This window comes from Sphaeramia orbicularis, chromosome 18 (assembly GCF_902148855.1).
Source record: "Sphaeramia orbicularis chromosome 18, fSphaOr1.1, whole genome shotgun sequence".
Lineage (NCBI taxonomy): Eukaryota > Metazoa > Chordata > Actinopteri > Kurtiformes > Apogonidae > Sphaeramia > Sphaeramia orbicularis.
In genome coordinates, this window is record NC_043974.1 from 7,365,893 (window position 1) to 7,391,527 (window position 25,635).

A 25,635-nucleotide genomic window follows, 5' to 3' on the forward strand; every position below is an offset into this window, starting at 1 on the left:
GGGCTATTAAGGGGACTAGACAGCAAAGCAGAACTTTGAAGAAGACACTGAATATCTATGGAAGGGAGTGGCTATACCAGCTAACAATCTATTTTTTTTTTTTTTTTTTTTTCCACTTACACCAGAGTACGAGGTCTCCAAAGGCCTCATCTTCATAGGTTATGTTGTTCTACCAAGTTGGACGAAGACATCGGGCATCCAATTGTGCTAGAACCCAAACACTTCAACACATAGCTTATCAGTGTATGATGAGAAGTTGATGTACAATGCATACTTAAGGTATAATCCAGATCATTATCTAATGTTATTTTATATCGTGATCCAGTCATATTGCTGAAATCCAGCCACCTATGATAAACTGGACTTTGATGAAAAAAACATAAGCAAACAGTCTGAAAATAAAAACTCATAAGAACAGTACCTAGGTATCTTATCAATGATGCCTAAAAAACTTTACTGATGGATTAAATAATTGATCTTTGACATTTTCTACTGTATTAACTGATGGCTGCATCTTACAGAGTTAAGATAATGTTATTTAATTCACACATACACTTAACATTATTCATTTTATTATGTTAAATTACTTGTCCACACTAAATCAACAGTGGGAAACCTACAACAAATAAAAGAGACATGATTTACAAGGATAAAATGAATATACAACAAATAAATCATCACTCTGCTGCTGTTATCCTACAGTGTAGAAGCATTGACATTTAGAACACTTTAATGCAACAAAGCAGCATGCTTTAGGTGGGAGTGTCCGGATGAGCTGCAGTAAAACACAAAGCTCTCTGTCAAAAGGCACACATTCAAGGTGCTTTGCTAATCTGTAGATAAGCAGATTGAAACCGTTTCCAGGCAGAATGAATTATTTGTTAAAGGATAGATGTAGTCTTCAAAAGCAAAAAGGGTAAAGACAGCAGGGATACAGTACTTAGTATAGAAAATCATATGAATGGAAAAGAAAACAGAAGTGATAAATAACATAATAAACAAATCAAACAAGAGAAACAAATACATAAAATATCAGCAATGTACAGCATGTAACAGATAACAGAAGTGAAATAAAGACATTATACAACGTAATACTCTCCCACTAATTATTTTCCATAAGTAGCTTGAAATATGATATTGTTTTAAAGGGGCTATGATACACAATATAAAACAAAACTGACATAATGCTTGCAGTATGAGTCATAATATGAGTCTGTTACTCACCTCACAACCATCAAGTTGCTTTCTAACATTTTTGAGTTGAGAATGTGTTTTGTATTACTTCTTACTGACAATACAATTAACTGTCTTCTTGTTTAGATAACAGAAACAAGGAGTATGTCAGCTGAGAATAAAACAAAATGTGAATTTCTGTGGTATGAACAGCCAGACTTGACTTTTACTCCCTCGTAGGTTTGTTTGGCGTTTCCCCATCCCCTCTCAGTGCACCAGCTCCAGCTGACTGGTGGAGAAAGGCAGGACCCCGCTGACGTAGTAAGCGATGCCCAGGGAGAGCAGGGCGATGACCACCAGCAGCAGCAGGACCCTCCAGAAGCCCAGGTCCTCCACAAACTCCTGCCAGGTGGTCCTGAAGCTGGACAGGACGCCCTCGGTGCTCTGCAGGTTGGGGTTGAGTAAGGAATGGCTTTCCATTGCACTGAAAAGAAGACAGGAGGAGGAGGAGGATGACGATTTAGAAGGGTTGACTGTCTCTTTTAGATTTAGCACAAGTGTGCCAAACTCATTTTAGTCCAGGGGCCACATTCAGCCCAATGCTGTCTCAAGTGGGCGGACCAGTAACATAATAGGCATAAAAACCTATGAATCAGGCCCGGATTGGCTAATCGGGAGGACCGGGACAATTCCCGGTGGGCCAGTATAATATTTAGGCTGTGAGGGCCGGAGTTCACTTTAAATATATATTAAATATTTTTTTTATTTATTTATTTTGGGGGTGGGGGGGGAGTGTGTTCAGTCATAGCACTGGGTTGATCTGCAACCGCTGTTCCTGGGCTGCCACCCCCTCTACTAGCAAGCTGTTTTTTTTTTTCTTCCTCTTTTTTGCAGACGCACCATGACCTGACATATGTCCCTGCATACGGTTAATAGCGCTATACTGTAGCTGTGTAGCATATACGATCTCTGCTCTGTAGGCTATCTCGATGGTCAGCTGTGTTTGCTGTTTGAAACATGAATAATAAAAAGAGCCAGGGTGGCACAGAGAAGGCAAAAATTAAAAAGAGGAAAGCTCTTGAAGCAAACACAGCCAAATGTGCCAAAATCGGCAACTTTTTCACAAAAACGACCTCCCGGTTGGAAACAACTAATGAGGACGATGAAATGGGTAAACCACCTTTCAAGCTAGTTAATTATCGAGTCAATGAATTGTGTGGCATTGTGACGTGTAACATAACGTCATGCAATTTAAATACTATGATGTGACGCCACATAACTGGAAAACTTTGTCTTGTAGCTCCTCAGAGTCAGAAAGCAGATCCAGCACCAGACACCAGCCATGAGCCCACAAGTCCAGAGTGGGCAGGTAGGACTGCTCATAGAGTGAATATTATTAGAATGAATAGGCTACCATGAACAGTATGGTGTAGGCCTGTTCAATATGAAAGGTGCTCTGAGATGCTAGATGATTCAGAACTACATGAATGAAACTGACACGAAAGCTTTGCAAAATAGAAGATTTGTGCTGAGAATTATGACCATTTTTAAAATGTGATTTAGTGTCAGAAGCAGAGCCCGGAGCCAGCAGTGATGAGGGGATTGCTCCTGTCAGTATGGAAGGAAAAGGTGAGCTGTTGGAACAGACTGTGTGAACAAGCATTAGTTCCAGTAAAACCACTTTCTATACCCAAACGATAGTCCTGACCTATTTTAATTTTTATCATTAAAAGTGAAACAGTAAATACACAAAGCCCACAATTGAAAGGCAATAGCATGAATATGAAATAAGCCTGCATATTTTGCCAATGTAAATATCTTAATTGGTTAAGTAAGTCAAAATGTCTGTAGATATTTTTTATTGTGATACAGGTGCAGGTGAGTCTTGGGAAAGTGGAGGAAGTGTGAAAAGGAGAGCAGAGTCTACTCAGGGAATGATGACAGAGGGAGCAGCTCAGCAGCAGAACTCTGAACCACTAGTCAGAAATGAGACAGATGAAGATAACATGTAAGGTTATAATTACATGATTTTAATAATAATTGGTCGTGACCTAAAGTGGGCCGGTCTGAGGTATGAAACTCCAGGGCTGAAAATGAGTCTCAGTCCAGCCCTGCTATGACTAATAATCTAAACTCTTTGTTTTAGTGTGAAAGTTAAATTACTTTATGAAAATGGGAATAACCTCAACAACCATATACACCAATATTACGTCTCATCTTACTATTAACACAAATTACAGATCACAGTCAATCTACAAATGCAGAAAACATTTATAACAGGCAGAATATTGTTAAAATTGCAAAAATTTTTCTTAAGAAATTTCAGGTTTCTCATTTGTTCAGGTTAGTCACATTTTGCGACAGGATTTGTAAATGTAAATAATTTCATAATGCAATTTGACTTTTTTTTCAAATTAGAGCAAGGAGAAAATTTGGAGTTGTCATTATTTATGGGATATTATGTTATTACTCGTATATGGCCCGTGAGGAACCATGTGTTCTAAATGTGGTAGTTTTTATGCTGGGGAGAGTTGGCTTTTGGGAAAAAAAAATGTTAGTCTATATTTTACAAGTGACATAAAAATTGTTTGGTAAGTCATTCTTTAAAATGTAGATGGCAATTAATATATGGTACGAATACCCAGGCGTGCCTGCAGAGTGAAATTGTGAGGTATACACGAAGCACACAGAAGGGGGTGGGGTGTGAATAGTTTGTAAGACCAGGGTGGTGGGAGTACCTTACCTATCTCTCTCAGGGTTTCCTTAGGGATTTTTTTTTAAACTGTGGGGAAGGGCATTGTGCCCCCCCCCCCCCCCCCCCCAAAAAAAAAGAAAAAAAAATATCACCACTTAAAACTTTCATAAAGTTTTTATTTCAGACAAAGGTAATGTAGCCTCATCTAATGGCCCAGTTTACAGCCAGACTTGGGTCCCAGCCAGATTCCCAGTGTGGTCAGGCTGAAATACACTATATTGCCAAAAGTATTCGCTCACCCATCCGAATAATCAGGTGTTCCAATCACTTCCATGGCCATAGGTGTATAAAATCAAGCACCTAGGCATGCGGACTGCTTTTACAAACATTTGTGAAAGAATGGGTCACTCAGGAGCTCAGTGAATTCCAGCGTGGAACTGTGATAGGATGCCACCTGTGCAACAAATCCAGAGTCAAATATAAATATTCCACAGTCAACTGTCAGCTGTATTATAAGAAAGTGGAAGTGTTTGGGAACGACAACAACTCAGCCACGAAGTGGTAGGCCACGTAAACTGATGGAGCGGGTTCAGCGGATGCTGAGGCGCATAGTGCGAAGAGGTCGCCAACTTTCTAAAGAGTCAATCGCTACAGTCCTCCAAACTTAATAATAATGATAATAATAATACATTTTATTTATAAGCGCCTTTCAAGACACCCAAGGACACTGTACAACAAGATAAAACAAACAATCCATAAAATACAAAGAAATAAACAGATTAAAACAAATAATTACTATATATAGAAATGAAGTAGTAGAATGGAGATTAGAGTTTATGGGGGGTAGGCTATTCTGAAAAGGTGAGTTTTGAGTCTGGATTTGAATTGAACTTCATGTGTCCTTCAGATTAACTCAAGAACAGTGCGCAGAGAGCTTCATGGAATGGGTTTCCGTGGCCAAGCAGCTGCATCCAAGCCATACATCACCAAGTACAATGCAAAGCGCCGGATGCAGTGGTGTAAAGCACACCGCCACTGGACGCTAGAGCAGTGGAGGCGCATTCTCTGGAGTGACGAATCGCGCTTCTCCATCTGGCAATCTGATGGATGGATCTGGGTTTGACGGTTGCCAGGAGAACGATACTTGTCGGACCGCATTGTGCCAAGTGTAAAGTTTGGTGGAGGGGGGATTATGGTGTAGGGTTGTTTTTCAGGAGCTGGGCCTGGTCCCTTAGTTCCAGTGAAAGGAACTGTGAATGCTTTAGCATACCAAGACATTTTGGACAATTCCATGCTCCAACTTTGTGGGAACAGTTTGGAGCTGGCCCCTTCCTCTTCCAACATGACTGTGCACCAGTGCACAAAGCAAGGTCCATAAAGACATGGATGACAGAGTCTGGTGCGGATGAACTTGATTGGCCTGCACAGAGTCCTGACCTCAACCCGATAGAACACCTTTGGGATGAATTAGAGTGGAGACTGAGAGCCAGGCCTCCTTGTCCAACATCAGTGTGTGACCTCACAAATGCGCTTCTGGAAGAATGGTCAAAAATTCCCATGAACACACTCCTAAACCTTGTGGACAGCCTTCTCAGAAGAGTTGAAGCTGTTATAGCTGCAAAGGGTGGACCGACGTCATATTGAACCCCATAGACTAGGAATGGGATGGCACTTAAATTCATATGCGAGTCAAGGCAGGTGAGCAAATACTTTTGGCAATATAGTGTACCTCTGTTGTGACTAATTCATTTGAGTTAAAGAACACCAGGCAATTCATATTGGGTTAAGTTTATATTAAAAGGATGCATTATTTATTTATTTTCAGATATTTCAGTTGATTGTGAATAGTAAAAGAGAGTCTTAACAAAGCTGATCATTATGAAGAGAAAACGCTTTAATTTAGGCCTAAGTAATTTCAGAAATACACAGGATTTCATCTCTGCTTTTTGCAGATGACGTTGTCCTGTTGGCCTCATCGAGCCTGGACCTTCAGCGTGCCCTGGGGCGGTTTGCAGCCGAGTGTGAAGCGAGTGGGATGAGGATCAGCGCCTCCAAATCTGAGGCCATGGTTCTTGACCGGAAAAAGGTGGTCTGCCCTCTCCGGGTTGGCGGAGAGTCTTTGCCCCAAGTGGAGGAGTTTAAGTATCTTGGGGTCTTGTTCACGAGTAAGGGAAGGATGGAGCGTGAGATTGACAGACGGATCGGTGCAGCGTCTGCAGTGATGTGAGTCACTGTATCGGTTGGTTGTGGTAAAGAAGGAGCTGAGCTGAGAGGCGAAGCTCTCGATTTACCGGTCAGTCTACGTTCCTACCCTCACCTATGGTCATGAGCTTAGGGCATGACCGAAAGGACAAGATCCCGGATACAAGCGGTCGAAATGAGTTTCCTCCGCAGGGTGGCTGGGCGCACCCTTAGGGATAGGGTGAAGAGCTCAGCCACCAGGGAGGAGCTCGGAGTAGAGCCGCTGCTCCTCCACATCGAGAGGGGCCAGCTGAGGTGGCTCGGGCATCTGTTTTGGATGCCTCCTGGACGCCTCCCTGGGGAGGTGTTCCGGGCATGTCCCACCGGGAGGAGACCTCGGGGAAGACCTAGAAGACGTTGGAGAGACTATGTCTCTCGGCTGGCCTGGGAACGCCTCGGGGTCCCCCCGGAAGAGCTGGAGGAGGTGTCTGGGGAGAGGGAAGTCTGGGCATCCCTGCTTAGACTGTTACCCCAGCGACCCGGCCCTGGATAAGCGGTGGATAATGGATGGATGGACGGACGGATGGATGGATAATTTCAGAAAGTGCATTTATTTTGAAGTCTGTCCAAACAAGAAGTATCTTTGGATTGTGTTGACAGAAGAAAAAAACTTCACACTTTCTAGATGTCAAGTGCCAGCAGGGCTCAAAATTAACTTTTTGACCTAGGAGCACTGTGCTCCTAACCCTAAAAAGTTAGGAGCACAGGCTAAAATCTAGGCGCACCACTATTATATAAAAAATTTGGAGAACAAGCAAAACTCTTGGCCATACCAAGTAATATTCCTATATGTATTTAAGCAATGTTAACAACCTAGAATAAAGTATTTGAATAGAGTATGAAAGAAAAAGCTTACACTGACACAGGTGCAAAACAATTGTCAATGTGTGGTATATACTTTAGTTGGTTCTTGGAGAAGAAAGACGAATCACACCATTATTTGCAACAACCAACTTTTGAGGAAGAAACTTTTGACGAATCATGTACACGTCTGGATACCGCTTGTTGTTTATTCATTAGCCCCTCGATTCGCTGGTTACGGTCAGCTGATCGTGTAGCAAGTTGATTCGCACAACATGATCATCTGACTTGCAGGATACATTACGTCATGGGAAAATACTTGGAACAACGCCAGCGCTACTAACCGGGTTTGGCGGGAGATTGTTTCAAACGTCGGTGGAGTTATTTGATCCCTTTGTTCATGCCGCCTGCGCACGCGAGGGGGCGGGGACTAGATTTTCTGCTTCAGTCAGCGGGGCGTGGAACTTGTTTATTTTCAGCTGACGAGTTACTTCTGCAGCCATTATTCTAGGCGCACGTATTAATTTTCGCTCATTTTTTTATTGGTGCACCGTGCGATCGTAATCTCAAAAACAGTCGCACTACCAAAATTCTCAGGCGCATGCGACCGTAATTCAGTCGCAGTCACGAGCCCTGAGTGCCAGTTACCCATTTGTGTTCTGTAAGCTGCAGCATGTTTAATAATAAACAAACAGTTTGAGAAGAAACCCGCCTGGTCATTGAACACCGAAACTACCCTACTCTCAGCATGCATGACGAAGCCAGGATTAAATGCAGCATTACTGCTTTTAGCTTCATTTCGGGTCATGCAGCGTTGCGCTCCCGTGACTGTAAGGCAATTTTATTCCAAAATGACTAATATCGCTGAAAATATTGGTCCTATCAACTTGCCAAGATGTTTAATGTGGAGACGGGTCTATTCCTCAACTGAAGGTACCAAATTGGCCAGGTAAAACGTCTGAATTTGTCAGAATCCTGCCGACACACACACACACACACACACACACACACACACTCTAAGCCCTTCCAGTATTATGATATAGATTTAACTTGATATCACATTGAGGTGTATGTAGCCCCTGAACACCTTTGACTGTTAATATCGTAAGTGTAATTTCTACACTTCTGAAATTTATCCCATGGGCTGGGTTGTACCATTTGGCAGGTTGGTTTTGGCCCACGGGCTGTATGTTTGACACCCCTGATTTAGCAGGTGCTTTTTTGCTCAAAGCCAAATACAGGACAGTGACTGTAGAATCCAGTCAAAGTCTCAGACAAGAAATGACACTTCTGGAGGCATGAGCTAAAATGATACGAGAGATTTTAGGGTCATCACATCTTAAACTAATAAGAAAGTAATCTTCTGTTGGTGTAAACATAGCAGAGGGTGACAGAAAGTGGACTTTTAAAGGCCAATACAATACGATACTTGAGAGCAGTAAAAACGTAGTAGCCAGTCAGTCTTCTGATTAGAAAGGGACAGTATATATTAATGAAGGAACAATATTGTCGTAAATACACCAGATTTAGAATAATTTAAAATTTTCATCTGTAGGTACCCTATGCATCACTCCACAAAAAAATGTTGACAATGAAAATTACAGTAACTATCTTTAATTTCAACAAACTGCTGAAACTGTAAAACATGAAGTCCAAGAAATTAATTTCTCTGTGAATAAATCTGAAACACTGAACATTGAATTTCTTCTGTTTTTCCTTTAAGCGGTTCCCTTCAGGAGTTGCCACAGCGAATCATCTTCCTCCATTTAACCCTATCCTCTGCATCCTCTTCTCTAACACCAACTACATTCCTGTCCTCTTTCACTACATCCATGAATCTGCTCTTGGGTCTTCCTCTACACCTCCTGCCTGGCAGTTCCAACCTCAGCATCCTTCGACCAATATATTCAGTATCCCTCCTCTGTACATGTCAAAACCATCTCAGTCTGGCCTCTCTGACTTTTTCTCCAAAACATCTAATGTGCTGTTCCTCTGATGTACTCGTTCCTGATCTGATCCATCTTGGCTTGGAAGATGCATCTTCCTCAGCATCTTAACCTCTGCTTCCTCCAAGCTCTGCCTCTTGTCTTTTCCACAGTGCCACTATCTCTAACCCATACAACATGGCTGATCTCACCACTGTCTTATACACCTTTCCTTTCATTCTTGCTGACACTCTTTTATCAAACACACCCGACACTTTTCTCCACCCATTCCAACTTGCTTGCACATGGTTCTTTACCTCTTTTCCACACTCACTGTTGCTCTGGACTGTTGACCTTAAGTACCTAAAATCCCTCCACCTTCTCTCTGCTCCCTGTAACTTCACTTTTCCATTTTGGTCCCTCTTGTTCACACACGTGTTCTGCCTTGCTGTGACTGGTCTTCTTCGAACGTTGAACATTGAACATAAAAAGTAATTAATCAATAAACATGGAACTAAACACCAAACTAACCCTTAGAAATCTAGCTGGATGTGATTTTTGAACTATAATTTTGAGTCGGTATTCCATTTAGCAGCCATCAGTCATTATTGCCAATGTCTTCTGCTGATATTGATAGTTTGTCAAACAACATTTGCCAACTAATTGGTCCAGCTCTCACTGCACTCATTCAGACTACAAAACAAAACAAAACAAAACAAAACAAAACAGAGTAAGATCAAACTTTCCATTGTACACTGAGGTCCACAAGTAAATTGACAGTGACCCAAATGTTGTAATTTTGTCTCTGTACACCACCACAGTGGATCTGAAATGAAACAATCAACTGATCTAATAATCAAAGTAACACTTAGTGTTGACTTTAAATTTACCTTTAATTCAAGGGGTTTAACAAAAATATTGCATTCACCATTTAACAATTATAACCAATTTAAATATAGTCCCTCCATTTTCAGAGACTGAAAAGTAACTTAACAAGCTAAGATTATTATAAATATTTGGATTAATACTAGGGTGAGAATCCTTTGCAGTCAATGAGTGCTTAAAATCTGGAACCCAAGGACATCACTAAACACTGAGTTCCCTCCCTGGAGATGCTTTGTCAGGTCTCTACTACGGCCACATTCATTTGCAGCTTGTTTGTAGATGGGGTGTAAAGGTGCACTCGTTTGTACTGAACAGTTTTGCGTTTTGGTTTGGGGCCTTAGATTCAATACGGAGGTGTACCGAATGAATACATGGAGCCTATGTGAAGAATGCAAACACTTGGGAAGCAGGGTGGCCGCAAACAGAACCCATGTGCAGGGTTTCCCCTGTATACATTCTGCAGCAGCGCCGCTGCAAAAAACAAAACAAAAAACACTTTATTCTGAGGTTGGGGTGCCAATAAGGGGGGATAAACATAACAGAGAGTATAACAGAGGCGCAGAAGCCAAATGGGACAGTCAAACCGTGTTAAGTTTCACCCTTAGTTTTCGATAGTTACAGAGTGCATCCCCCCCACCGGTCTTCTTCACTGTATCAAAAATGTATCAAACCAAAATTTTTCTGTACCATTACATCTCTATTTGTGGATCTTTTTATGTCTTATCTCAATTTAGTCTGAAAAGCTGCTCTTTTGGACTGAAATCAGGTGACTAAAGAACATCACACCTTCTTGAATTAAAGCTGAAAAAGCACAGTGGTGGTGTGCAGCGTCAAAATGTTATTGTCTAAATACTTGGATATGGACCTGACTACATGTACGATGAACTGAAAAATCTCTGTAATCATGACTGGTAAAACTTTTTTGTCACAGTGCTCAGTATTCCTCTCAGTCTGAGTTTCCACACATCTGCAGATAACTGATAAACTGGACTGACTGGTTTCAAGCAACATCACCTGCCTTTTTCATCTACCCAGTCTCTTCTTATAAGTAACATGTTAGATGCACCCCCACTCCTGCTCACCTCTCACTATCAGCCATCTGCATGGTCTCCAGTTTGGAGTGTGGTCCTCTGTTGAAACCTTTGACCTCCTGCTCCTCTAGCCCCTCCAGCAGACGGATGGCGTCTTTGTTAACCCCACGTCTCTTTGCCAGCACCAGAGGAGTCGATCCATTGTGGTTGCTACAATGTACGACAACCAAAAGACACAAGACAGTTACCCCAGAACATCCATAGTAATACACACATTATACAAGTTTGAAGCAGTTAAAACACATTACAAATGAAGCTTGTGTCTAGTCTACAAAATATATTCAAAGAAACGATCTGATCCAGATCACCACAACTTAACAACAATCACATCACCTTTTCTTAATATTAAACACATTCACACATTTGCTGCTTTTCATAGACCCCTATGAACTGGAACCTAAGACAGCATTTCTGAAAACTACATTAGTTTTCAGTTTTTGGTAACCTAAACTTTTTGCATAACTTCTTGCAGTTACTTGGTGTAAAAAAATAAAATAAAATAAAGACACAGAACATGAAAACTAAATGTTTGTGTTACTAAAACAAGAGAACAAGTAGTGGGTTAACAACATAAAGCCTAAATGTAGTAGTAGAGGGAAATTAAGAACTGAAGTTTATGTAAACAATTCCTACAGGTGCCCTTACTTCTGTTTGCTACTTGCAAACCTGTGTGTAAAAACACTCTTACTACTGTTACTACAGCCTTCAAAGCATTTTATGGACACTACTGCACAGTAGGATGTCATAAAATGGTTTGCTTTGACTGTGACATAACAGGTGTTCTGTTAATAGTGTACTGTGCAAAATAAGAGAAATAAGATGTACACTTCTAAAGATGCCAAACAGCCTTAAAGTAAGAAGGAAAAAGAAAATGGTGGTTTTGGATACACAACAGTCTCAGCTTCATTTCATTTTGATGTGATGACTGATCTTATGTGTTAGTAGAATGGTGAATAAGTCAGACACAGTCAAGACAATAACCTGACACACCATGGTTACTCAAAAAGCTATTCTACAGATATTGGCCATGAGACTAAAATTACAGCTACAGTAACAACAATAGACTCTTGTTTATAGGGTGGCACAGCACATTTACTTTGGGTATGATTATAGTTTGGATGACCATGGTGTCATGTACTGTAGTTTTAAAGATTTCACAAATATGTCCACATTCTGTATCAATGATGTCATTAGTAATGGTATTAGCACATATTACAGCTCGTATAGGCTGACATTCGAGTGACATTCAGATGCAGCGCACAGGTAGCCAACAGAATGGATGAAACACAGGAAATGCACTAGTTAGGAATGTAGTAGTTAGGTCAAATTACAGAAAAAAATATTGACACAAAATCACATCATATGTTGTTTGTGATCCTGATGTTATGAAGAGGAGTTGATTTTCAACCAAACTGAAAGTTTTTTCAGCTAACAAGGCAGTAGAAGCAGCTATTATTATTACTACTACAACTACAGCAGATGACAGCTGTGGATTAACTTAGCAATAACATTCAACACCATAGTACTCTGATAGCGACGTTAACATTGTTAATGTAATATTACTGGATATTACTGGATTGCCAAATAATCAGGATGAAAATACAAGTTACACAGACCACCCCACTTTTACTTCGAGGTCAGTGATATTGGGAATTTCATCTTATGACAATGTGTATGTAGCAACAAAACAATGTCCCAATATATCACTAAAAACCACCATTAGAGCAGTTCATCAAACATGAACCTTATTTTAACTAGTATAACTGAATGTCAGACTGACAGACCAATAACAGATTATAACACTTCAGTTAGTACGATCATCTGCTGACAGTGATCAATTTGGACAAAGTGATCTCAACAAGCAGTTTCCACTGCATTTATGCCATTGTGTGACTTAACATGATTTATTTGTTATTGGTGTTGTTTTGAGTCTTTTTCAATCTACTATTGTAAACAAAGTTGAAGTGCAAAAAATACAGATGAAACGAAGGCGCCTGAGCCATTTTTGCTGGTGTTCAATTTCCTGCATTTTCCCCCTCAATAGCAAAAATTGTAACTTGATAAAAACTCCCTGTAGTTTCTTAAACTGATGGACGAGAGTGACGCTAAATAACTGAACCAGAAGTATTTTGGCAGTGTTTTCTATGGAGAAGATGTGATGTGACTTCCCCTGCAAACAATCTAACTGCTTAATCTTACTTTATTTTGAAATCAAAAGCCATGAAATAAGCCATTGGCAGAGCAAGGCCAATGACATATTGAAATGGGAATCACTGTCCTCTATGAATGTATATTATATTTGGGAATCTCATAATTAAAAAATGTGTGATTTAATTGTAAATCCTGGTAAGAATATCATTCTTGCAGATTATTTAAAAAAAAAAAAAAAAATAGGTGTAAATAAACGTTTTAGTGAACTGAACCTGGATAGTACGATCAAAAACTACAAAACTAATGACTAAATGTTTTTCGTGTATACCTTGGTAAATTTCTTTCATATATAAGCCTGTTATATTTGGTGGATATTTTCCAAATTTAGCTGTACCAGTTTTATGTCATAGATAGCAGTAATAAGAATATGCACCTTGTAGTCAAAGATGATGAAATATGTGGATCATCTCTCAACAGGAAAAATCCTCAAGTTCTTCCAATTCCCAAAGTCCTGGGTGAAGAGACTATTTAATGTTTGTCTTGGATCACTTTATAATACTTTTTCCTTCCTTTTTCTTCCTATCCAAAAGAAATGCCTAATATTACAAAAAAAAGACTAAAACTAAACAAAAACTAATCTGGCAAACTAGCTTTAAAAAGCAGTTGAATGAAAAATGAAATCAAAACTGATGAGAAATGCTTACGACTAGGGATGTAATGATTACTGGTATAATGCTAAACTGCGGTAAAATTCCTAACGTACCACCGTTTCAAATTCTACTTACCATTAAAACCGTGTTTAATTACCGCATTTTAAAAAACTCATGGTGATACTGCTCATTTCCTGGAGAAGCAGCAGCACTCTAGGTGTGCATGCACAATTTGCAATGTTTGGCCTCTGAAAACATGGCGGAAGGGACCCGCACGGACAGCGCTCCGGAGAGAAACAGTGAAAGTGTTCTGTCTGTACCAGTTCTCAAATGTGTAAGACTAGATCTAGTCTTACACATTAAATGCTAAGTGCTGAATGTAAAGAAAAGTATTCTTGGTTCTTATCTACAATTTGCACAAAGTGCAGTTACCTCTTATGACCATAAGATGCCATCTTTAATGCACTTTTGTACGTTTGATGTTTACATGTTAACATGTTAACATGTAATGCTTCTGCCAACAGAAAGTACATTGTGCGTGTTATTTTATTAGTTGTTTTTTTTCCAAAATAAAACTTGGTTAAATTATTTCAGTGTGTGTCTTAGAACTTTTTGAATATTTTGAGTACATTTCAACAATACCACGATAATAATGATAACCGTGATAATTTTGGTCACAACAACAGTGATATGAAATTTTCATATCGTGACACCTCTACTTACAAGAGACATAAAGTAGTGTAAACAATTAAAAGTTGTTGTATCAGTCATTATGGGCCTGGGCATTCGGTTTAGGCCATGTCTCAGCAGGTTATCAAGGAACAAGGAATTTGATAACCTGGAACTATTTAATCTCTTACCAGATATCAATCTTTAGCCCGTTGGACACCAGAAACTGAATAGTGTCCACATGTCCACAGAGATGCAGTGCTGTATTCCCCTGATAATCTGTTGCTAACAGGTCAGCCCCAAACTTGTGTAGGAGGCGACATATCTCGACATTTCCACGAGCAGCAGCTAAGTGTAAGCCTGTGCGGCCTCGGTTGTCCCGGATGTTTGGGTCACATCCAGTCTCCAGGAGCCTTTTAGCGAAAGGCAGGTCTCCATCGATGCAGGCCTGCAGAAGGGGCACCGTGGTCTGCGACGAATCGTTGATGAAGACATAGGACATGTCCGAGTGGGTATCAGAAAATTCCAGCGTACCTATAATGAGAATCAGAAGAAAAAAACAGAAGATGTAATGTCTCTAAACATGCACAAACATAAACTGAAAAAGGAGAACCCAATAGTATGTTAAGGCTCTAATATAAAACAAAACAGCCCCACCATTGTATTGTGTTGATTTGTCCACTTTCAATAAATCCATAATTTTATTCAACATAACAGCCCATTTCCTAGTGTAATTTACTCCATCTTCATTTAATTGAGAGACCCCAAGTGAGAAAATTTAATTTTTACATTTAATAAATGTATTAACAAATATGAAAACAAATAATGAACTCCAACAAAATTTTACACCTCTATTTAGTCATTATTAATATATGTCAGGGGTGTCACACATACAGCCCAGATATTATCAATTGAGGGGTCACCTACAGCTCGATATGATGGAAAAGTGGAAGGGACCAGTAAAATTAAAGCATAAGAACCTATAAATAATGAACACTATAAGTTCTCTTTTTTTAGTACAAAAAAGTAAAATTACATAAAAATGTTAACATTTACAAACGATCCTTTCACAAAAGGTAACTAATATAAAATAAGTGTAATTCTACCAATATTCTGGCTGTTACTGAATGTTTTGTGTATTTGCAGATCCACTGTGATCTATCAGTTGTAATGTACATTACACTACCCATGTATGTGTAAATAATAAACTGAGGCATAATATTGTTAAAATTACACTTACAATTTAGCAAGAAAACAAAGAAAAACATGTGAAGTTATACTGTTATATTAGTAAATTGCACTTATTATTCTTAAGAAATTTCAGGTAATTCACACTTCTATGATGTAATTTTACTTTTTTCACACTAAAAGAGAAAAAATAAGGCCCGCTTGAGATCAAATTGGGCTGACTGTGGCCCCTAACCTAAAATGATTTTGACACCCCTGATATGTGTGTTTCTTATTAACTGTAAAAGGGATATATCTACAATGACCTGCACCTAGGTTTATTACATGGACATAAAAAAAAAAACTGGCAAGTTTCTTGTAATCCTTCCTGCATCTTTTCATCACGGTGCAGAAAATGCAGAGGTGTATCAATAAGTTACAGCGCATCCCGTAAACACTTGGTTTTATAATTAAAAACTGAATCTTGCTATACTCAGCTTTTGATAGAAATATTGCTAATTAAAAAAAAAAAAAAAAGTGGGCCTGAACAAACATGAAGATAAAAACTGTTCGTCTTCACAGCCTACGCAGTCCTGTTATATTTCATTATTACATTTGGATACCCTATCAGTATATTTAGCCAAATATAAAGACAGCTAGCAACTTTATCGTAATAACAAGAAATTAAGGACTATCTTTAATACTACAAACGACAATACGAAATCATATCACATCACATCTTCGAAGCACATCCTAATACATCGGGATGTTTATGTTGTTTTATAGACCATTACAGCTAACATTAAAAGCTAGCTAACTGTAGCTACAACGACTTTAGCATTTATTACTTTGCAGTTATACATACAACAAAACCAAGCCACTATCTAGTATACCTTTATCACGATGAGATAACAGATTGTATGTTTTTACCGACTTTTGCAATTTTTTTGCAGAATCTTTGGTTAATAGTAGATATTAGAGATAGCATACAAGCTAGCCCTATGATGTTAGCATATAAGCTAACGCTCCACAGAAATCTTTACAGTTGAGACTTAACAACTACCTACACATAAATAATTCACTATTTAGACTCTCGTTTGGTTTTAGTTTAATTATTTACCTGTTAATAGGTTCCAATTCAGCCGAAGAAATTTACTTCGCTCGTTTGTTTGTTGTGACTCTGCTCTTCTTCTTCGATTTAGCTTTAATGGCGTAGTATTATCGCCCCCTACTGGTGTATCCTTACACTCCTTATTTTGCTGTTAGTACCGTGAACAGTAGGTAAGATAAGATAAGAATTCATTGATCCCACCATAGGGAAATTTAACAGTTTACAGCAGCAATATGCAACACACCAGTGCAAAAGAAAAGGCAGGTAGAAATAAACGTTCTTAAAAGTATAAGAATTAAAGTATAAAGTTTGAGATAGATATGAGGACATAAAAATAGGCACAGTCTTGTCTTTCAAGTTTTAACAGATTCCTTGGTAATTAGTTTAAGGTCATATATGTTAATGTTATGCACAACTGTGTCATGTTTGCATGTTCAAACAAAGCATGTATTCTCATATAATAATAGGGTAAATAGAGTAAATTCAAAGGTTATTGTATCAGAGCAAACTGAAGAAAAAGTGACTTGTTTAACCAAAAATATCATTTACTGAACATAAAAATAAGAATCCACAACCACTGTAATTTAAACTACATGAGTTTTACTGGTGAATCAATGTTGCAGAAGATGGCAGTGTTTCCATGTTCCCTGCAGAGCCTCTGAATGTCCAAACAGGTCAAATTAGATTACAAAGAAACGTTGAGGAATTTTACTTGAATTATTTTAATGTATTGATATAATTAGTAGTTGAAAAATTTTTAAACATTTCAGATCAGTAGATGCTTTTTGGTGGCCAATGGCTGTTTAGATTTTTGAGGGTTAAAGCTACCATGTAGGTCTTATCAATGAAAGAACATACACTTACACACAAAAAGAAGAATGAGAAGAAGAAGAACAAATAAATACCCACTGCTAACACAGTATATGGATAAAAGCTCTGGACTCCCATTTCAGTTAGTTTTCAGACTTTATTTCAAAGTGTGTGAGCACAGAAATACACATTACATTAACAGATATGTAATACCTTGTTTTTACCTATTTTTCTTTTTGTCATGAATCCTCTTTGAGGAAAACTGCATTTCTTTTCTGTCACTCCAGGCACTTAAGAGTGTGATGCTGCATAAAGGTCTTAACTTTCGGCGTTGAACATGAACTAAAAACCAGACAATAAAAACTGTTATTCTGTCTGTCTGTTAAATCATCAGCGGTGGATATATATCCATATAAAAACACATTTCTAAAGGCATTTTTTATTATAATATTTAATGTACAAATCATTATCTTCCCATTCCCTCCCATCTCAGTAAATAAAACCAGGGGATAGTATCGTGACTTAAGTAAAATAATTACAGTCTAGATTACAAAACAACAAATGCCGACAAAAGAAGGAGAAAATAAAACAGGAATTAAATGAGGGCTACCAGCAGAGAGACAGAGCTATGTGCTAGATACAGTGGTCATAGTGGTTACAAGTCATCCAGTAGCTTCCACTGTCCATGGATAGAGTTTATAGAGAAATGTAGATTCATATTCTCTTATTTAAAACCTTTAAGTTCATTTTCAACCAAACTAAATTTCAACAATGTGTTATAGCAAGTTTTTATATACTTCTGTTCCATGTTCTCATTCTTCTCCAGTTTTAGATTGACTGCAAAATTACATCTAAAGGTGGAAAACTAATTTCATAATCAATAAAACAAAACACTTTCCTCTTTCCTCATTTTTTGAATCCACAGACAGTGAAATAACACAGAGACTGGAAAAAAATCCAAATAAAAATGAGAGGGCCTTACCTTTCGGCTCGGTCCCTAACAAGAAGCTAACAGCATTATAGACTTACTCTAACATACTGGGAATTAAGCACTATATACAGCAATAATTAACATTTAAAAGTGTTTGTTATGTTTGGTGAATGATATCCTTCCTGTTGCAGTTTTGGTATGAATTAAGGGCTAATGTTGACAAAAATTAACACTAATTTGGTCATAACAGAAAAGTAAAAAAGCATGTGAATGTGGATAGGGAGGTGAAACGTGCCCCTTTGACTTGTTTATCATTGTAACCCATTGAAGCAGTCCACATCAGTGCAATAGTTTTGAATGGATGTTCCCATTCAAGTCATTTATTACTGTTTCAGTTTGGCAACTTTGAGGAAAAGTGCTGGTTTGCCTTTTTGTTTATTGCATGTAGTTTCACATGAATTAATCTAAAATACCACCTTTCAAGTTGCTCTTGAACACCAAAGATACATATTATGAAATTACTAGCACATGACATGTGAAAAATGCATAGTAAAGTAGAGGAACTGTACTGGTAGTTTTGTGTTATAAAAAAATATCATGCATAGATTGATATTATTGCTGAGAATTTTCCAAAGCTTAATTTGATGTTCATTACTTTTTAGGTCAGTTTCTTATTGTGTAATGCAGCCTTTTGTCCACAGTTACTCCAATGAGATTAAATCATTTTTTAAACATTTACTTGATATGATTTGAAACATTTACATAGGAAAATGTTGTGTAATTTCAGATAAATTTCAAATGAAAACATTAGCCAAGTCATTCTCGATTGTGCCGGATCAGAATCCAAGCTCATAAATGCATATTAAAGGGGCAATTTGTTCATTTATGTGAATGTATTGTATGGCAAAAAGTTAGCATGCTAATCAGCTGGACCTGTCTCATCTTGTACGACCACTTTGTACTTCATGGAAAAAAGGATAAGAAATAGAAGTTCAGAAGTGGGTCAGACCACTGATCAACAAAACAAATAAGACAAACAAATAAACAAACCAGATGTACTAACTCTTTGGACAATTCAAAAGTGATCTTTAGTGTAGCTAATGGCAACACAAAATTAGTCAAAAGTTTGCTAGTTTTGCTGATACGTGGAGTTAATTGTTAAATCGTACAAATTGCCCCTTTCAAATTGCAAACGTCAAATGAGACAAACTACTTTATCTCACAGACCTTTCCAATGTCTGTGATTTATCTACTGCATTAAAATAAATGTGTCATGCAAAAGCACCAGTACAGTGGTTACTGAGGGAGCAGCTGTGGTCCCACTGCAGACACAGTGGTTGCAGAAGCAGTGAACACAAAGCTGCATATTTAAAGGAGGCCATTTTACTAGAGATGTGTTTAACCCCGGATCAGATTGGGCTGAAGTCAGCTTCAGTTTGATCAGTCCAGAGAAGAGTGTGACAGACAGCTGATGAGACTGTCTTTCTACGATAAAAAAACACCAAACTGACCAAGCTGAAGCAGACATACTACCCTGATGTGTACGCCATGCAGCGCTATCCAAAGGGGTGGCACTCTCCGAGGTAGCCGAGAATGATTCTCGCCAAAACCATAACGAGAAAACAAACAAAATTAAACACAAAAAACATAAAATAGCACCATTGTCAGTGATAATTGAGAGACAAGCAATCACACCAGCCCCCTTCTCTTGTCATCTCCTCCCTCCCATTTCATTCCTAAAAGGGATCAAATACTCTTAAACCACCAATGAAGTGAAGAGCGGCTTTTTTTCAGTCACATGTTCTTGTTTTCTATAGGTTTCTTTGTAAATCATTCATCCTCCATCATCAACAACTTTCTTTCTTTTCTTTGAGGTGTTCCAAAACCACCATCCATCACCTCCTCCTCATACTACAAGATCTTGCTGCAGACTTGGCAACGGCTGACTTTGGAGCGCTCCTGGCCTCCCTTGAGGGTTTCCTGTGCTGGTGAAAACACAAACTCCTCTCTGGGATCCACAGTGGTGAGCCAGAAGCTGTACTTATTGGCAAAGTAGTGGCAGGTACCCTTGGCACCATTGCACTCAATGAAAGGTGTTGCACGGAAATCTTCCAGACAGGATCCAGGAGACACCAGGGACTGACCGCCACCTTCGGCACCGGCCGCAGTATGCTGTCAGAGGGGAAGAGAATTTTTGTTTTGTAGCATTTTTGGTAGTGTTTGGCTGTTATGTTTTCAAGTTTTCTTACATAATTTGGGAGATAAGATTATTTTTGAGCAAATGCACAAAATTTGCATCTAACAAATCCTTCAATTTCAAAATCAATATGTGTTATTAGATAAAATACTGCATCTAAATGGCAGTTTTAAAGAGTGATGATAATAAGACAACTTTTTATATTTACATAACTTTGTTTTTTTTTTCCACTGAAAATTCACTTGAAATTTGCTATATATACATAAAACCCATTAATGTTGATGGACTACTGGTAGATTAGTAAATTAGGATTAATGTCAGACACATGTGATTGCAATTGAAGCGCCTGCTTATTTGTTTAATTCTGGTCTTGCGGTTTCCCCTACTAAAGTACCTGTTTCCAGTTACAAATCAGGGCATACCCTCTACTGTCTGTAATCTACAATCTACTGGACCATTAACCACATATCTACTTATTTATGACGAACCATGAGAAAAGAGTATCCAATCCAGAGACTCCTCCAGCCAGGGGGGCAGGTGGGGATGGTTGTGTCCTGACTGTGGACTGCTACAGCCTGAGATGGAGCCTCACAAACTGAGCACCTGAATGGATAAATCAACAGACCACAAGCCTAAATAAATACATGTTTACATTGGTTATGTACATTGATGTTGATGGACATGGAAAAAGTACTGAAGTAGTTACTGAAATACTTAAGATGAATACTATTACTATTGATACTACTATATAAGTGCAATTTTTATTAGTAAAGTGATGACTCAATATTTTATTATAGAGTATTCCATTTTTCTGTTTTTATCAGTAATGAATACATCTACACCCATTTTAATGTTGTAGTTTGTTAATGTTGAGCAATATCTTGATAGATAATATAGTGCTGTATCACATCATTTAAGCATGTCATGTGCTTTTTTTAATGGAAAAAGTTACAAGTAACACTCATGTCACATATAAGAGGAGAACAAAGATGTATTTGTTTTGCCTCAGTTGGTGATAAATGAGTACAATATCCAACTTATCCAGTTACATTCTCCTGCCACTCAGTAGGATCACTGACTCTATAAATGTTTGTTTAGCATTAGCATTATTGGACTAGGCTAATACAGTTGATACCTGCTGATATAAGGTCGTATCTGATCCTCGGACACAGGCATCATGGGTATAGGTGCAGTAGTTGACAGCCAGTAGGATTTGTCATTGCGGCTGGCATAGTAGCAGACCTCACTGGGGGAGCAGTACAGGAAGGGGATGGTGCTGAACCTGGGGAGGCAGGAGCCTGGCTGACCTGGAGATAGATAGTGAGGAGTGAAATCATCACACTGAAGTTCAGAAAAGTAGACAAAGCACATTCAGCTCTTCCCATAACACATATTGGATGTTCTGTCCACTGGTGAACATAAAGATACACCAAAGCTAGTAGATGTCCCACTTTCCAGTACTGTTTTGTGCCCACTACACACAGATTAGTGCTTTCAGCTGCTGGCTACAGGGCAAAGAAACACTTCTATGAAGACTAGACAATAAAACATAACATAAAGAGTTCAATTCAGTTCAGTATTGAAAGCGCATCCATACCGAGATCCTGGTTGTGTGCTTTTTCCTGTCCCTCTACATACAGCAGGCTGTAACCGTCCCACAGCTTGGCCATGCCCTGAGGACACATGGGAACCTGGGAGTTCTGGCTGTGCTTCACCATGGTGTAACCAATGCTGTAGCTGCGGCCGACACCGCCAGGTGTCCCGGGACGACCGGCTGCACCGGGTTGCCCTGAGGAGGAAACAGAGCAAATTTAGACTAAGGGAAATTAAGTCAAGATTAAGTAATTTTGTTTAATTTCAGCTTGACATTCAATCACTAACTTGAATAACAAAATAATTTTACAACGCAGGAGAATCAGCAGTTAAAATTTACTGAAAAGAAATCCAGCAAACATGTCTGTGAAAAGCTTTTTCTGTCTTACATCAAAGATGAAAATTTGCAACTAAAGCAACATTAAAAATGTTTGAGAGAGTGTGGATCAATTGATGAAAACCATTCATGTCCTCAGAAAATGTCAGAAAGTAATATTTTTTAGCAAATGATATGTGAGGTGTTACAAATATGCTAGTTCATAAATCCCAAATTAGTTTCAAATTAAGAAATAACTACAAAAAAATCTTTATATTTTCAGCTTTAAGTAAAAAAGTTATTAAAGGAACTGAAAGTGGGTAGTGTGGTGGAAAAATTTACTTTTTATATTTTATACTCTTTATATTTTATACTGTTAGTACATCTTCTTTTAATGCTGAGTCATTATTCATTATGTGTGATGTTTACCACTCTGTAACACCCCCAACCCAGGAACAGAGTTCTTGCCTTGAGTTAAAACCCAAACACCTAAATGTCTGAATGTGTAGATAGAGAATGGCGCCTGCACTCCAGATTGGATCCAAGCAAGGTTAGAGTGGAGAGGTCATCATGACCTCTTCACGGAGCAGAGAAGGAGTAGTATGGGGTGGTACGATGTACGTAAGGAATGACATCATAGTTTGAGGGGGTTGGATTTGGTTCTATATAATCTTTAGTTTTCTCTTGTTTAATCAGACTTCACTTACAGAGTTTCTCTGTGACTGACTTCTCAATAAATGCATTTATTTATTTTAACTCTAACTTTCTCTCCTCCTCTTTGTGTGTGGGTTATCAGTTGAACATTTCCATAACAAATTGGCGTTGTCGGCAGGGTTCCATGTGTGCTGTCGGGCGGGGAACGGAGGTTGGTGGACTGATCATCCTACGGGCCAAAAAGCGGCTGTAGCCCCGTGGTAAAACGACACCGCAGACGGGGGACCGGCCCCGAGCCCCGCCCGTCTCACCACTGGAATCGGAACTGAGTTCAACGCCACACACGGTGAGAAAGTTACAGTTTGGGGTGTTGGGGCTTTTACTCTCTGTGTTCCAAACTCACGTCACTGGGCACGTCACTGAAACAATAGTGGCGTGCGATTCGGGTTTATATATATATAAAAAAATAAATAAATAAAATAAAATAAAAAAATAAAAATGAAAAATAAAAAAATAATAAATAAAAAATAAGAATAAGTATATATATATATATATAGACCTGAGTCGGGTTGCTATTGTATGCAAATACAATAGAGTACAGGCGTTTTTGTGAGATTTTTTCGCCTTCAACCAAAAAGAAAATCGTATAGGGTTGCTATTGTATGCAAATACAATAGAGTACAGGCGTTTTTGGGAGATTTTTTCGCCTTCAACCAAAAAGAAAATCGTATAAGGTTGCTAGTGTATGCAAATGCAATAGAGTACAGGCGTTTTTGGGAGATTTTTTCGCCTGCCTTCAACCAAAAAGAAAAATCGTATAAGGTTGCTACTGTATGTAAATACAGTAGAGTAAAGTTTATAACAAACTTGAAAGCGTTTTAGGTGATTTTTTCGCTGACAACTGAAAAGAAAAATCAGGGTTTTTTAGTATTTTGTTCGCCAAGGAACAAAAACCACTTAGAAGACGTTCTAAGTGTAAAAATGGGAAGCCGGCCGGGGCACAGTGACGGGGGTGTGGACAGAGAGGCCCCTATTCCAAAACCCATGGGTAAAAAGAAAATATGGGGAAATTGTGCTTGAATGTGCTGATTATTGGGTAAACATGGGTATTTTTTCTAAAATGCCAAATTTGGGTGTGCAAAAACTGAATGAGTTAAAGGGAGGCAAAGAGAGAAAAAACAAGGTCAGGGAATTTAAACAATAGGAACCTTGTAACAAATGTTTTGAGATGTGGTGAATGAAGCAAAAACAAACTGAGGCATGTGTAACCGTAGATGACACCATCTAGCTGTGTTTTTTTCCCTTTATGCCTAATTTGTTAGAATATTTAAACCACTTCTTTTCATTCATAACTTTATACTTCCCTTGTATTTTTGTGCGACGTCTGTGCTACGTCTGTAAGATCTGGTAAATTATGCTGCTGGTTATAAAAACAGATATAAAACAGATTATACAGATTAAACAGTTATATTTTCGATTGTCAAGGAGCTTGAGCTCCGCCACTTTACCATATACCATATACCCCCCCCTTGTGTTTCTGTGCAGGCAGCGAAGTTGGTGTCCGGGTCTGGACGCCTGCCCACAAAGACGCCGCGAGAACCCGCCCCCCCTCCCGGAACACTCAGCCGTAATTCCAGAACCGGCCAAACGTCAACGGGCCCCAGCAGGCCCCCCCAGGTCTGCTGACCCCCGGCCTTCTCCACCACCGGAGCCGGACTCCACACAACCCGACTCCACCCCTGCTGCTGATGCTGCAGGCAGGGGGGAGGACTGACTTCTGGCACAGCTGCACAAATGCCCATGGTGGAAGTCAGCGGACCAGACGGTCCTGTTGTGGTGTTCAGGGCATGGACATTCACTGAAACATCTACCTGATCCATCCGAGGGACTTTCTGCAATGAACACAGACCCACTGGGTCCGAACTCAGGCGGCTTCTGGCTGCACAGATGACCCCTAGCCTCTGCCGGACGTTTTTTCCCACCTGAGGCTGTCTGTCTGCATGGACAAACCTGAAACAGGCCTGATGAGACAGTGGAAGATTCTAGACGCAGGGCAGGGGTCACTTTCATCAGACACTCCGGACTGGTCCGCCCGACCCCCCCCCCCGGGGAACAGCGTGGGCGGGGACCGGAGAACACTCGAGGCCCACCTACACCCGGAAAGGGGTGGTCCGACATGTGAAGGGGTGGGCCACCTCTGTGGCCAACCAGGACATGGGAAAAGGGACTGCCCACAGAGAAGGCGGGGCGGAGACAGCCACGTGGAGGGAACGGGGCAGGGGATTGGCTCGCGGCCCTGGAGGGCGGGTCTCCAGACACGGATTCCACACCCACTACAGCTTCTGCTGCACTGCCCAAGGGAGGAGGAGGTGACACACACACACACACACACACACACACACACACGCTCAGCTGTGTACTGACTCCTATCAGAAGCTCCCTGTGGTTGATCTTACTATAAGCAGGTTTAAGTTATTGTTTTTAGTAGATAGTGGAGCTACATACTCTGTGATCAGACATGTAGACTTAACACCTACACTAAAGTTGAGTGGAAAAACTATTATTTCTGTGTCGG

At 39.4% G+C, this 25,635-nt stretch overlaps 2 protein-coding genes across 4 annotated transcripts in view; both read right to left on the minus strand.

The window, feature by feature from the left end:
* Positions 1-558: 558 nt before the first annotated feature.
* On the minus strand, positions 559-16,668 carry ankrd46b (ankyrin repeat domain 46b). Its single transcript, XM_030162047.1, has 4 exons — positions 16,569-16,668; positions 14,473-14,815; positions 10,803-10,961; positions 559-1,657 (listed from the first exon to the last, which is right to left on the minus strand). Exons 2-4 carry the CDS (start codon positions 14,781-14,783, stop codon positions 1,441-1,443), a joined length of 687 nt encoding a protein of 228 aa, XP_030017907.1. The 5' UTR covers positions 14,784-14,815; positions 16,569-16,668; the 3' UTR covers positions 559-1,440.
* Positions 16,669-17,506: 838 nt separating this feature from the next.
* col4a6 (collagen, type IV, alpha 6) overlaps positions 17,507-25,635 on the minus strand; it is a 197,995-nt gene continuing 189,866 nt past the window's right edge. For all 3 annotated transcript variants that reach the window (XM_030162034.1, XM_030162032.1, XM_030162033.1), the window contains 4 exons: positions 22,095-22,286; positions 21,633-21,804; positions 20,986-21,100; positions 17,507-20,472 (listed from right to left, as the gene is read on the minus strand). In XM_030162034.1, the coding sequence (XP_030017894.1) occupies positions 20,212-20,472; positions 20,986-21,100; positions 21,633-21,804; positions 22,095-22,286 (740 nt within the window). In that variant the 3' untranslated portion in view covers positions 17,507-20,211. The remainder of the gene's footprint in view (positions 20,473-20,985; positions 21,101-21,632; positions 21,805-22,094; positions 22,287-25,635) is intronic.

What these genes read in the sequence shown, in the direction of transcription:
- ankrd46b (XM_030162047.1), bottom strand. Translation starts at nt 14,783, where the DNA reads ATGTCCTATGTCTTCATCAACGATTCGTCGCAGACCACGGTGCCCCTT. An exon ending in GGGCTAAAGATTGATATCTG is followed by an intron (nt 10,962 to 14,472) that starts GTAAGAGATTAA and finishes CGTACATTGTAG; the next exon opens with CAACCACAATGGATCGACTC. An exon ending in CAGATGGCTGATAGTGAGAG is followed by an intron (nt 1,658 to 10,802) that starts GTGAGCAGGAGT and finishes TCTTCTTTTCAG; the next exon opens with TGCAATGGAAAGCCATTCCT.